The sequence below is a fragment of the Pipistrellus hanaki genome (genome assembly GCF_964339955.1).
Source record: "Pipistrellus hanaki genome assembly, chromosome: 7".
NCBI lineage: Eukaryota > Metazoa > Chordata > Mammalia > Chiroptera > Vespertilionidae > Pipistrellus > Pipistrellus hanaki.
This window is the reverse complement of record NC_140509.1, coordinates 81725607-81740654: the sequence shown is the minus strand read 5'-3', so window position 1 is coordinate 81740654 and position 15048 is coordinate 81725607. Positions and strand designations below refer to the sequence as shown.

The 15048-nt window shown below is 42.6% G+C and overlaps 1 protein-coding gene across 2 annotated transcripts in view; it reads left to right on the top strand.

Moving 5' to 3' along the window:
• Window positions 1–15048, top strand: part of SYNE1 (spectrin repeat containing nuclear envelope protein 1) — a 359148-nt gene that overhangs the window by 237980 nt on the left and 106120 nt on the right. Inside the window, exons 94-98 of one of the 2 annotated variants that reach the window (XM_084890175.1) lie at window positions 844–1011; window positions 1200–1361; window positions 6576–6770; window positions 8751–8924; window positions 10729–10920. In XM_084890175.1, coding sequence (XP_084746301.1) covers window positions 844–1011; window positions 1200–1361; window positions 6576–6770; window positions 8751–8924; window positions 10729–10920 — 891 coding nt within the window. Of the gene's footprint in view, window positions 1–843; window positions 1012–1199; window positions 1362–6575; window positions 6771–8750; window positions 8925–10728; window positions 10921–15048 lie in introns of those variants that run through there. The other variant, XM_084890176.1, reaches the window with a different exon arrangement.

The following is a 15048-nucleotide window of genomic DNA, read 5'->3' as shown; positions in this document are numbered from 1 at the left end:
TTTGATTACTTTTTTGTGTTCTTTCCAGGAATTGATTACAAGGAAACCTTTTTTTAATTATTATTTGTTTCTTACACTAGTTTAACTTCCCCATTATTTTTTCCCTTTCTAAAAATGAAAATATTTAAATTTATTTCCATGGAGAATGAGCTCTCAAATATGGAAGATCTGGCTATCCCTGGAAAATGGCTTTCTGCAGATTTAATTTTACTTAAAGCAGATTATTCAGAACTTTAAGCAGAATTTTAGAAAATGTTCAGAAAAGATTACTTAGGGTTTTTGTTTATTTGTTTTGCTATAGTCATTAATCTTTAAATACATATACCACTTCAATCCTTTGTATTTCCATTTTACCAAATAGAAAATAAGAGTGAATTTTGGCAACTTCCATTGCTAAATTTGTTTTGATTTTTTTTTTACATAAACTGAAATTCTAAAGCAACTATAATGTGCTTTTTGATATGACCTCTACATTCTTCTTGCCACAAGAATTTGCTCACTTTAATAGTCTGTAGCCCCACCCTAGCCAATGTGGCTCAGTGGATAGAGCATTGGCCTGCAGACTGAAGAGTCCTGGGTTCTATCTCAGTCAAGGGCACATGCCCAGGTTGAGGGCTCAATCCCCAGTAGAAGGCAGCCAATCAATGATTTTCTTTAATCATTGATTTCTCTCTTTCCCTCTCTCCCTCTCCCTTCCTATCTGAAATCAATAATAATAATAATAAAAAGTAGTCTGTGGCCCCCGGCACAGGTGAGAATCCTCCCCTGACATATAGCAAGCAGAGCATGTGAGCCTCCGCTCTGTCTTCCCCTTGACTCCAGCGCTGTGCTTTGCCCACACAGGATATTGCTTATTACCGAGCCTTGTCTGCCGAGAAGTTGCAGACAGATGCTGCAAGGATCCAGCCCAGCGCTTTGCCATCCCAGGGGTTGTATGAGCCAGGCCTGGAGCCCTCGGCGACCGCCATGCTGGACAACCTGCAGCGCTCCTGGGAAACTCTGAAGAACGTGGTAAGTCGTCGGAATGCGGACCAGACACCCATGACCTTCGTGGTTGCCTTTTGCAATCCACACAGAGAGTTTGCACATGCTGACCACCCTCTGTTGGGCCACAGTGAGCCCGCGGTGAGGAAAGCAGTGTCCTAATCTGGAAGATAAGGGGCGAGGGAGCATTTGGTAATATCCCTTTTCTGCTCTAGATCAGTGAGAAGCAGCGCACACTCTACGAAGCTCTGGAGCGCCAGCAGAGGTACCAGGACGCCCTCCAGGCCATCTCCACGAAGATGGAGGCCATCGAGCTGAAACTCGGTGAGAATCTGGAGCCGGGCAGGAGTCCAGAGAGCCAGATGGCTGAGCATCAGGTAAAAATAGCTGTGACTTCAGTTTCCTGCATGATTTCATGGGTGCACTCCTGTGGCTGTTCACCGGCCAAGCGTGCGTGGGGAGAGCAGACTGACTTTTTTTACTGGGTCAGTTCTCACCGAGTAAACAAGATGCCACATGGTGGTGGTTTCCACTCCTGCCTCAGGGAGGGGTCTAAGAGGGAAAGAAAGAAATCCACACCTTGAATCTAATGAAAGGAAGCCACATGCCTTGATGTTGCTTTCTTATTTTTATTATACAAAGTGTAGTTCCTTTTCTTTTAAAAAAAATCTTTATTGTTGAGAGTATTACCAATATCCTCTTTTCCCCCCATTGACCCCTTATTGCCCACCCAGGCCATCCCCTCCCCAGGCCTCCGCCACCCTATTGTCTGTGTCCATATATGCATACAAGTTCTTTGGTTGATCTCTTCCCACCTCTCCAAACCCCCTTCCTTCCCACCCCTCACCTTTCCTCTGAGATCCGACAGTCTGTTCCATCTTGTATTTCCTTTATTTTGCTGTAAACCGTTGTAAAAACAAGACGCCCTTCCATCCACCTTCTCTGGGGATTGTTGTTCTAAGAAACTTAACCGTGCGCCCAGCACCTCCCATTACACTTAAGAGAATGGCTCTCAGACTTCAATGGGCAAAGACACAATTGAAAAATCAGGGCTTCTAAGTGATAATCTGGTGCTTGTTCTCGACCTGAATTCCTTTTGAAAAGGTTATGTAAACTAGGCAAAGCTATAACATTTTACAAGATAGAGACAATTATATCAGCCTAACTCAGAAAGCTATTGATTAAAAACAAAACACTAATAAATTATCTGAAGGCTGGAATAGAGTGAACTTGAGTGTCACTTGCTTAGACTAGCAGAAGTCCATGTTTCTGGAGAGGGTCTCACAGCTCACCTCTCTCTCCTTTTTGGATCCTCTTTGCCTTTGTTCAAGGCTCACCATTCTTGTGTCCCATGTGACTGACCCCTCACCCCCAAAATAATAAAAAAATAAAAACACACAAACAAACAACTTCCCTGGATCCCCCAGGACTTAGGAACTCCATGAAAATGGGATCCTGGTGATTTGCCCTGTTGATCTGCCTGGTGACATTATAGAGTTGCTGATTGAAAATGCAAATTAGCTCCCATTCACCACCACCTCCATGCCTCCAGGCAGTCCTATGAAAACACACATAAGCTAAGCATAGAGCAAATTATTATTTTGTTCAAGGCATTTAATGGAGAAAATTCAAAAGTGTGTATTAATGCTAAGTATTGTAAATTAGAAATGAGCATGTGGCTTTTCTTGTAATGTGGACCAACCATGTGACTTCTGTCTCTTTCTAAGGTGAGCATGGTAATGCTGACAATCATGGCAGTGAGGAGATGTAGCTAATTCAGTGATGACTACCTATTTGAGCTTAACAATTATGTTAATGCTCTAATGAGAGGGGAAGAAGTATAAATAATCTGTAATGTGTTACGTAATTACAAATCTGACATTTTCCATTTGACCTACTTTTTGCTGTCAGAATCTAAGTTCTATAAATTCTGGGACAGAGCTGCCCACATGAAAGCTCATGGTATCACAGCATCTAAATTGGTTTTTACCTTCTGGAATGGTACTTAAAAAATTCCAAGCACTGCCCAGCCAATGTGGTTCAGTGGTTGAGCACCAACCTATGAACCAGGAGGTCACTGTTTGATTCCCAGTCAGGGCACCATATTGGGGTTCTGGCTCGATCCCCTGCAGAGGGTGTGCAGGAGGCAGTTGACCAATGATTCTCTCATCATTGAAATTTCTATATCTTTCTCTTTCCTTTCCTCTCTCTCTAAAATCAACAAAATAAATTTTTTAAAAATTTCTAATCACTACTGTAGAATCACTGTTTCAAATTCCAGTTGAATGTGAGTGAGAAAGTCCAGTATGCTTTTTATATTTCCTAGAAATTAATACAAACACTTCAGTTGTTATTTTCCCCCCAATACTCTCTTGAAAGCATTCATGTTTCTTTTGAGAGCTAACCAAATTCCTACCTTATTCCTTTAAACTTTTGTCCAAATCTACTGAATTTGGGTGGAATGCTGTGACTTTCCTGTTATCCTCTATACATTGTTTGGTAGATTACATTTTAGACATTCACGGGCTCATTCGCTGGCTTGTCACTCTGTGATGGGACCTCCATGTCATAGGCAGCTAATGCTTTGTGGGAGTGTGTGGTCTCTGCCTCACCAAGCCCAGTGGTGGGTAGTAGACAGAGCTCTGAGGTTATTTTGTTTTGGTGTTTTGGTGATAATATACAGCCACTCAACGTTGGAAATGAGCTATGCTGCTGTAGATAGTTCTGAAAGTCACAATGAAATTCACGTTTACGTTCGGTGTTGAACCAAGCCATATTCTCTCCAGAGTGAGTCATTTTAGAGAAGCGCAAGGTAGCTGGTTCTGTAAACCACGAAAGTGTCATGCACACGCCCCCTTCTCACCACAAGTCAGAAGCCCAACGACTTGCCTTTCATCTTCCTCTCCTTAGCTTTGAGTCAGACATCCTGGGGAAGCAGCTGGCCACCAGCCAAGACAGGGCTAGGGGGTGAAGACCTATTTGACTGCTGGCTGGACCTTTTCACAAAAAACTGAAGTGAAACTCACATCCTATAGCATGAACCATTTAAAAGTGTAGGGTTCTGTGGCATTTACAAAAACATTTCATCACCCATAGAGAAAACCCCAGGAAGCTTGGCTGTTAAAAACTGTAGCTGTCTTCCAAAAATATCCGCTCTCCCTTGAGAGTAAACAGAAGCATGAAAGAGAGGCTTCACCCTCACAGGACGAAGCTTAACCTTGCTAGAATCTCTCACTTCTAGTTCTTTCATTACATAGACTCTTCAGAGCATTCAGGTAGCTGCCTCAGAACCGTGTGAGCTGGAAACGGAAGCTGGTGACTTCACTCTACACTTGATTGGTCAAAGCTACTGAGATTAAATGGGGAAGCTTTTTGGTTTTGTTTTATTTTTTTGTTTCATGATTCAGATACATGTTTTCTCTGTCAAGAATAAGAATGAATTCAACTAGATCTGTTGAGCATCTACTATGTGCACAGCTGAAATAGATGAATGTTTTTCACTAATTTGTGGTCAAAATAACCTACTATAGGGTAGAATGGATTACCAAGACATTGAACCATAAATAAAAATTTAAAAAAAAAAAGTGACTGTGGGCTACAGCCGTGGGAAGTAGCTAAGAGAAACCTCTTGCAGGTCTTTGGGGAGATGCAGATTTTGAAAATTTGGAATGGCAACAGGAGTGGGTAGAAGGCACTATAAATGAACTTGTGAGGAAAGCCACAGATGTGAAATAGTGAGGGTGCTGTTCTTGCTCATACAGAGGATCAATGCAGAGAAAGACAATGCCGTCCAACTAGTTATGGAGACACCTATAGATTAAACAGACCAAATAATGCAAATGTTATACTTTTGGCAATCAAATACCAAGAAGTTATTATTAGGTAGTATGAAATAATTTACTAGACAAAAAGCACTTTTTAAATATATTTTTTTTGATTTCAGAGAGGAAGGGAGAGGGAGAGAGAGATAAAAACATCAGTGATAAGAGAGAATCATTGATCAGATGGGTTGCCTCCTGCATTTGGGATCGAGCCTGAAACCCGGGTATGTGCCCTGGCTTGGAATCCAACCTTGACCTCCTGGTTCATAGGTCTTCGCTCAACCAGTAAGCCACTCCGGCCAGGCCAAAAAGCATTTTGAATGTATAAGAAGCAAGATCAGTCTGTAATTCATTACAATCCCATTATAATATCCCAGAAAGTTCTTTGTTGGAGACTGAGAAGCTAATTCTAAAATATATGGCAAATGTATATTAAAACTTGAAAGGGTCGAGAATAGCCAATGCAACCTTGAAGAAGGTGAGTAAAGTTGAAGGATGTATCCTTTAGAGTGAGACTTAGAGCTATGGTGTTTATGGGAGTGTGGTATTGGCACAGCCAGCCAGCCAAAGGGTCCATGGAACAGAACTGAAAACCAGAAGCATACTTACATCTACATAGACACTTGGCTTATGTCAAAAATTACACTGCAAAGCACTGAGTAAAAAATCATTTTTAATAAATAATGCAGGGTCAGTGGCTACCCAGATAAAAAAATATGTTGATACCCCTACCTACATTGGACACAAAAATTAAGTTCAGGTGGATTGCAGATCTAAATGTGAAGGGAAAAAAAACACGTTTTCAAACATTGCTTCTCAAACTATCTGTAGTAAATAACCTTTAAAAAATTATTTAAACTTTCTAACCCACCACAGACCATTATCTTCATAAAATAAAATAAAATAAAATAAAATAAAATAAAATAAAATAAAATAAAATAAAATAAAATACTGCTTGGATATCAGGTCAATGTCAGGTTGCTATAAAGTTTTCTAACATTTACCCATGATATTGTCACCCAGTCGTGAACTGGTGACAAACATTTTTAGACTAATGCTATTTTTTTTTACCACACTTTGAATAGCATTCTTATAGAACAGTGTTTCCCAAAGTGTGGTACGCATACCCCCAGGGGTACGGGAAGAGTCTGGTGGGGGTACACTTTGCACCGGAGTTTGGTGGGGATATGCACTGCACCGTGCTTAGCTGCGCCTAATTCTACGTTCTCATGAGTACGAGGGGTGCTCAGCGTTACAAAAATTATAGAAGTTGTGCACATATGCCAATAGTTTGGGAAACACTGTTCTAGAGGATAACATGTGAGAATATGTTCATGACCTTGAGGTAGGCAAAGATTGCTTAAATAGGACACCAAAGCCCTAACTTTTTGTTGTTGTTAATCTTCACCTGAGGATATTTGCCTAATGATTTTTAGAGACAGTGGAAGAGAGAGGGAAAGAGAGAAACACTGAGCATGCCCAGCTCCTTCAGGTTATAGATGAGCCTATTGAAAACCAGAATGATTCATGAACTTGTTCAAATTCATTTAATTTAATGGCACACATGGTTTTGAAATCAGACATTATCTGACAGGTAGTTGTCTGAGACTTTCATGTTGAAACTTGTGTTAGTAGGCCCCCTATTTGTTGATTAAATGGCTTTGGGTGAAATATATCCACTCATTTCAACTGATGGGAAACAGAGCTGCTGACAGGAGTTCTCAGCCCCCAGAAATGTGGACTTGAGTGTGATTCCTGACTTTCCCACAGGCTCTGATGGATGAGATCCTCATGCTCCAAGATGAAATCAGTGAGCTGCAGGCATCCCTCGCGGAGGAGCTGATGAACAAGTCCCCGGAGTCTGACCCCGCGGAACAGCTGGCCTTGCAGTCCACGCTCACCGTCTTGGAGGAGCGCATGTCCACCATCAAGATGAAAGCATCAGGGAAACGACAGCTTTTGGAGGTAACATAACGGAAGCCTTGCATGTCCATGTCCCTTAGAGTTGTGCTGACAAGTGTCTGGGTTATTTTGTGACAGACAGTTTTTCTTTTTTGAAAAAATATATTTCTTTATTTCAGATAGGGAGGGAGGGAGGGAGGAGGAAGGGAGGGAGGGAGGGAGGGAGGGAGGGAGGGAGGGAGGGAGGGAGGGAGAGAGAGAGAGAGAGAGAGAGAGAGAGAGAGAGAGAGAGAGAGAAACATCAATGATGAGAATGAATCACTGATCAGCTAACTCCTGAATGTCCCCTACTGGGAATCTGGCTGAAACCCTGACTGGGAATAAAACCGTGATCTCCTGGTTCATAGGCCAATGCTCAACCACTGAGCTACAGGGGCTGGGCATGATGTGTGTAGCCAGAAATGCATCTTCTCATCCTTTTCTACCTCATTTCAGTATGAAAAGTTGAGAATGTAGAAAGCAAATAGTTGGTAGACATGGGCCTCATGAAGAATAATTGTGGAAAATTTGCACAGTGGTGCTATCCTATATAATAAAAGCCTAATATGCAAATCGACCAGCAGAACGACCGGCAGAATGACCAGTTGCTATGATGCACACTGACCTCCAGGTGGCAGATGCTCAAGGCAGGAGCTGCCCCCAGCCTATAGATCCCAGGTGGGCTAAGGTGGGTGCCAGTGGGGGAGTCCCCCCTGTTTGTCCCACTGGTCACCCCACAGATCACCCTGATTGCTGGCTAGGCCTAGGGACCTTACCTGTGCACTAATTTTGTGCACCGGGCCTCTAGTGTTAAAATCAGAGCATATTATGAATAATATTACTAATGCTGTGAAGAATAAAACCTTAGTCAGTCTTAGCCGATTCAAGCACACTGATTCATGAAAGTTTATTTTTGCTTTATTCTCTCTTATCATTTCTGGCCCTAAATATATAGGACATTAGACCTGAGATTCCACAAAATCCTTTAGAGTATCTGTCTCCTTGTACTTCTGGGATATAATCAGTTCTCAATATATTTCTTATTATATGAACTTAATATTATTTTATTTGGCTGATGATTGTAGTATAATTCAATTAAATATGGTCCTATTGTTGGGTGTGTAGGCTCCTTCTAGTTTTACCTGTTATAATATTAGTCAGATCATATTTTCATGTACTTCTTATTTGTAATAAATTTAAAATCAATGTGTCTGCTTTATTTAAAGTTTATGTTAAACTATTTTTCACATAATTTAAAAATAATAAGTTATTTATAAAGTAATTTTAAAATAAGGTATTTAGAGTATTTTATTTTAAGAATTAACTTTTTAATGTAGTAATATTGTCCCCAATCATTTTATGAAACATTTGTGGAGTTTCAAAATTAAAATTAAGTGATTGGCTTGGTGTTGTTGTTTTTTTAAAATATGAATTATTTACCTCATTGAAAATAAAACAACAGAGATCTAACAACAACAACAAGAATTTCTTCTTTCATTCAAGAAACTAGTAACACTGGGCCACCTCTTCTCGCAGGGAATCAATTGCCTGAAACTCATGATGTTTTCTTTCCGGGTGGACCATATGCTCTTCAGTTTGTCACAGTCCTCACCACTCCCTACAGTTTCCCCACATTGGGGTCATGTACCTATTTCCAACCCACCATCTTTGCCATTGTTTTGTTCTAATCCTTGATCAGTTTTCATCATTCATATTATCTGCCTGGTCCTGTATAATGTAAAAATGCTTAAACTCTAGGTGCATATTAGGATCAAAGGGAAAGCTCTTTGAAAATATGGATCTTGAGACTCATCTTCAGAAATTCTGATTTATTGCTCTGGTATGTGGCCCAAGGACAGTTTTTTTTGTGTGTGTGTTTTGCCTTCCTTTTGAAGTTTCACAGTTGATTCTGGTGTGCAGCCAGAGCTGAGGACCATTGCTCTTGTGTTGCGTCCTAAGGACCTTACCTGAGGGCGCTCTGTGACATTCCGCTTCCTTCGTTAGGAGAAGTTAAATGACCAGCTGGAGGAACAGAGGCAGGAACAGGCCCTGCAGAGGTACCGCTCTGAAGTCGACAAGCTGGACCACTGGCTCTTAAGCACTAAGGCCACACTGGACACCGCGCTGGGCGCCTCCAAGGAGTCCCTGGACATGGAGGCCCAGCTGGTGGACTGCCAGGTATGGAAATGAGCTTGAAGGAACATGTCAGCATCACAGAGCACATTTTAAAATGTGAAAACATAACAGTAAAAAGGCTTGATATGGATATATTATTTTTTTTCAAGCCATATACTTCATATATTTAGAGAGTGGGAAAACAAATACCTTATACTAGTTAAAGCTTGAATTGAAATCCAGACTTCAACTCAGTCTTTTGAAAAATTTTACCAGTAAGTTCCCAATTTTAGAAAATCTTCAACTTCCTAAAGGAAATTTTTTAAAAAAAAAATCATAGATACCAAAACACTTACAGTGCCTGTGCTGGGTGCTAATAAGACACTCAGAGGCAGTGAGAAGAATTGGTGTCCGTGCATCAGACTGTGGATGAATACAGCAGGAGATATCCCTGGGTGCTCTGTTGCAATTTTTGTTCTAAATCTGATATATCATTTTTGCAAACTTTGACAAACTGTCAGTTTTAGGCAACAGACTGTACACAGTGAGGTGTCTTTTGGATCAGAGAATATCCTTTCTCTGATGTGAGGTCCCTAGGAATTAAGGTAGAGGCAATGACATTAAGGTTTTCATTATATTATTACTAGAGGCCCAATCTACAAAGATCATACCTCGGCCTTTACAGCCCCAGAAAGATGTCAGGAAGGTTATTTGGCTCTCTGGTCTAATTAGCATATTACACTTTCATTATTATAGATGGTCTACCCCTATGTTATGAAAAATTTCAAGCACACATGTAAGTACAGAGATTAGATAACGAACTCCCTGTGCCAATCATTGAATTTCAAAGATTATCCACACATTGTATGTGCTGCACACATTGATGACGTATGTCTTAAAAGCTCTTTCATTTAACTATAACTAGCAAGTTTCTAGAAAATCCTACCTAATCTGCAGGGTTAAATATCCGTAAGCATGACTTCATACTTATCCCATTTGGGATCAGAGGAAATACACAAAAACCATTCATTGGTGAGCATCATCTGTTTTAAAAAGTAGGTAGTATTCCATTTTGGCCATTCCTTTTATGATTGAGATTTATCATAGTATTGACTAATATCATTTGAATTTTTTACTTCCTTGGGCAATTTTCTGCTTTGATGCTAAACAATAGAGAGCTACATGCCAGTGCTTTCTATTCTTTAGACCAAGTTTCTTTCTGAAGAGACATCTATTCTAGCATTTCCTTTTAGGATTTGAAATTGCCACATGCACTTCGAAATACGTTTGTCATTACTCCCGCCATTCCCTTCGGATACCTCTATTTTTATCATAAAGTCCATAATTCTAATAAAATATTACAGGACTTTTTACAAAGCACTAAAGTCATCTTTTGACAAAATTTTTAGAATCTAGAAGCATATGGAATCACACAAATAGATAACACTTCCTTAGTCAACTTAAATCTAGTATTGAGCCAGTTGTATAATTATAATGGGGGCTATTGCACAGACTCGAGGGCACAGTATGATGTTTGGGGCTCTGGGCACTTTGCTTCCATGAGTCCCTTCTATAAAAATGGTCTTTTCTCCTCATCTGTTGCCTATCTAAAGTGGACTTTCCATGCGTTTGTTTCTCCCCCCCCCCCCCAATAGATCTTTTAATATCTAATCTTAAGAGAAAAACTTAGAAGCTCAAGGTATTTTTAAAAATCTACTGTTCAAGGCTGTAGGAAAACTAGGGGGAAAACTCTGAAGACGTATTCTCTGGATGAAAGACATAAGGAAGTGCTGCGTTTCGCTGTGAGAAACGGTCTTTGTAGAGGCCGGCATGGTGTGTGAGTTCCACCCTCTTCCTGTCCTCCCAGAACATGCTGGTGGAAATCGAGCAGAAGGTGGTGGCCTTGTCGGAGCTGTCCGTCCACAATAACAACCTGCTGCTGGAGGGCAAGGCCCACACGAAGGACGAGGCCGAGCAGCTGGCAGTGAAGCTGAGAACCCTCAAGGGGAGTCTCCTGGAACTCCAGCGAGCCCTGCACGACAAGCAGCTGAACATCCAGGTGAGGCCCCAGCCCGATGGTGAGGCGGCGCTGCAAGGACAGCGAATCCATGTGCATTGCTGACGTGCCTTTCCTGAGCCTGTCCCTTTAAGGAAACGGTGGGGAGTGATGCACACTTATGTACATACCTGCGTCACACAAACCTTGACATGGATTTTCCAATAGACTTTATAAGGATTGTTTAAATCTGTACATCTGAAGGTTGCAGTGTAGGAAAAGAAATAAATAGCAAAATCTAGCAAACAAACAATTTAAAAAATGTCCATGGTTCATAAATTAATATATCTTATAACATCCCCCCATAGCTTACTGTCCTGCCTCCTCCCGTATCTCTCTGCCTCGCACTTGCTCGCTGCCCTTTCCCCTCCTGTAGCTCTCCACCGCTGCCCCAATCTCCTGCAGATCCATAATCCGGTCCTTCCGTGATCAGTCATTATGCCTCACAGTGTAATGGATAATTAGCATATTCCTCCTATTATATAGGATGGGAGGAAAATGATTCAGTTTTTGAACAAATCGCTTTTCGAACAGCCTCCTGGAATGAATTTAGTTCAAGAAACGAGGTTCCACTGTAACTCAGTGGAGGAACAACGGACGAAAAAGAAGTTAAGATTGCAAGAACCAACTTGTGTAGGAGGGAGAAGATAGGATCCAGCATCAGGGAAGGAGACACCCCTATTTGAGTGCAGATGCAGGCAGGGGATGGGCCACAAAAGTGGTGGTGGCAATTCATTGGACATTCACTATGATGGCTTTTTTTTTCTCAGTGCAATGATTTTTTCAAACTAACCTACATAGCTCCAGTTCTCTGTTAATTGCATGATTCTATGATTGAAAGCATCACATCTAATCAATAGAAAACTACTAGAAGCAGTGATTTCATATCTGGGATAGCTCTTGTTTATGAAGCTCCAGCTGTGCCCGCCCCCTGAGGCAGGTAGGAATGGAAGGGATAGCCAGATTGGTCCAGAGGCGCATCCGGGGTTAAGCGGGCACACATCCCAGGGCCTCAGGCCTGGGGAGGAATGTGAACTCGTGAAGCAGATCCAGCCAGGACCTTGACAGGCCTCTGAGGCGCAGCTGTGGGCCCCAGCTCTCAGCACACAAGAATTTACAGTCATCTTGGCTTCATCTTCCAGAGAAAGGGAATGAGGATTTATATCTAAAACCTTCCCATTTGAACAATTTAATTCTAACATTTAAAAATGATGTGTGTGCCAAATGAAGCATAACCAGGTGGCAAAGGTGGTTCTCGGGCCGTCACTCTGGAACTGCTGTTCTAAGGTCCCCTTAGCCTGGTCCCACCAGGTGTTCACCAGAGACCTGGGGCGAGATCATTGAACTTCCCTTTCGTGCAGATCAGTTTTCTCATCTGTAAAATGGAGATAGTAATAGTATTTAACTTTAAAACATTCTGAGGATGTAAAGGCAAGTAATGCTCACAGTAGGTACTCAGATCACAGCGAATATAATAATGAACAACGACTAACAGTTTGCAGAACACATTCTTTGTGAGGAAAGGCCCTGCTGAATGCCGGAAGGCTAGACTGGTCTGGGCGGGCTGCACGTGCTGACAGCCACCCTCGCTGCTTACCCCTGGCGGGTGCTGCCCAGCCACAATGCGTCTTCCACATTAAGTCAAGGTCTGGAGCAGCCCGCGGGGGTCAGCCATCCTGGAGATACTGCTGTGCAAGCTATTTGCCTGCCTTGAAATTAGTCCTTGTTCATTTTTAAAATACTTAGACATTTACCATCTTTCATCTGATGAGTTTCTAGCGTGTAACATTTTGGTGGCTTGTTTTTTTATTTCAGTAATTAGACCTTTTGGAAGAGATTCTATTTCTAGGTGTAGGACTAAAAGGAGCACTGGGTGTGCTATTATTGCCATGAAAAGGATCGTTCCTCTTCGTGTAGAAAATTCAGAATTGATCTGGGATTAACTAAGGGCTGTTGGCAGAAAGAAATCTTGCATGGAATGTAGATGTTAGTGAAGTTGGACCCTTCATTTGGGGTTGAGAGTCAGGAGGAATGAAACAGCTTCCCAGCTCTTGTGGGGCCTTAAGCACTTTATTTCTCGGAGCTACTTATCTATACAGAAGCCATCTCTGTTCAGGCCATTCTCTTTAACAAATTGAGCTTCTGTTTGTATCAGTGAATAACCAACCTCTTTAGCTCCCCCTCCCCAGGGGTTCTTTCTCTAAGTGAAGGGACATAGACTTACTGGCATGTGATAATATCTCTTGACTTATGTTATCTTTTCTTTGCAAAAAGCTTAGGTCATTTCACACGTTATTACCCACCCAGGGAGCAGTGAGTTAGCCCTATATAAATAATTAAGTGCTTTATAAAGAAAGGCTTTATTTAATGTTTAGCATTCTCCAGTCCTCACTAATCTTCCAAGGAATGTTCCTGGCAAAAGCAGTTACTGTTCTAGTATTTCCAAAATAAACAGCTATGTGGCTCCGCCCACAGGGGACTCTGGGCACTGAAGTCACTTACTACTTCCTAGTCCCTAGCTAAGAGGGAAGGCTGCTCTCCAACCTCAGAGACAGTGACTGCTGTTATCTCATCCCTCTGGCCTGGCCTGCACATCCCCAGGGCAGAGGGAAGGAAATCTGAGCTGGATTCTCCATCCTTTCTTTTGCTTCCTGTGGTCCCAGGGTTATGGTTCAAAATGACTAAACAGGTCAGAGAAAAACTCACTGACTGAAAAACCAACCTAACCACCTAGAAAACACAGACGAGGCGTCTGCCCTCAGGTGGCCTAACTCCCTTTTCTCTAAAGCTGTGGGTTCCGTGAGTGAAATGTGACTGGTTGTGTAGCCTATCTTAGAACATGAACATGCGTGTGTGCTTGGGCAGTGACCGCGCTGTCCTTAGACCTGACGCTGCTGCTGTCCTTTTCCTAAGCGCACATTTGGCGTGAGGCTTTGGGAGGACAGCTCTGTCAGACAGGCGTGACCTGGGATAGAAGGATGGGGAGGTGAACGGAGAAGTTACCATCTTTAGCTCTGGAAACGAACTTTTCCAAGAGCAGAGCAGGAGGAGGTGACAGGATCCCACCCGAGAGAGACAGCAGGTCATGGCCTTGACCTCTGTCCCATCAGCTGGAGCGGCTCTGATTGGGGACAGTGGTCAGCCTCCTGCACTGACTCTCCAGGTCCCTGTGGACCCGCTGCCGCATCCTCACTGGGAGGTCCCGGGTCTCTCAGAGCGAAGGCTGGGTCAGCGGTGTATTCTCAGATGGAGAGCGTCTGCTTCTTGTAGAAGTGTCTGGGCCTTAGTCCTGGAAGAGTGTCCGTTCAGCCCACACCACCACCTGCAGGAGGGTCCCGGTTTTCTGTGGGAGGCTGTCCTGCAGGAGTGGGAATGTTCCCAGCGGGGTGACCCCAAGCACCCATCCCCAAGGCCCTGTGCCATGGAGATGGCATATTTCAGACCGGCGGCGTTGTTCTGTCTACACTACGTTCTCTGGCTGGGAAGCTGGGTCATCTTAAAGCAGTGGTCGGCAAACTTTAATTAGTCAACAGAGCCAAATATCAACAGTACAATGATTGAAATTTCTTTGGAGAGCCACATTTTTTAAACTTAAACTTCTTCTAATGCCACTTCTTCAAAATCCACCCAGGCCATAGTATTTTGTGGAAGAGCCACACTCAAGGGGCCAGAGAGCAGTATGTGGCTTGCGAGCCGCAGTTTGCCCACCACTGGCTTAAAGGAAAGTACTGTGAGCTCAGTGGCTCAGGACCTGGGAAAAGATTATGCATAACATTCCCTGTAGGTTTCACTGCTTTCTTGCTTCCTTCTGTTTATTTCACTGTAAGCACGGATAGTGGCTTTGCCAAGTTGATCATCTCAAACGTTTTACAATTTAATAATGCGGCTTTAATGAATAGAAAGATAGACAGACACTGTTTCCCGGTAATAGTCTCTACGTAAGAAACGTGCAAACCTGCAGAGAATTTTTATGAGTTTATTTGAGCCAAACTGACCACATACAGAGGGAGCAGATGGCAAATGCTCAGGAGAATACGTTTCCTTTAAGCGTTTGGAATGAAGGCGGAGGAAGAAGAAAAGAGGACACAGGGGTGGGAAAAGCCAGGGGGACTGGGTTAGGGGGTAGTGAAT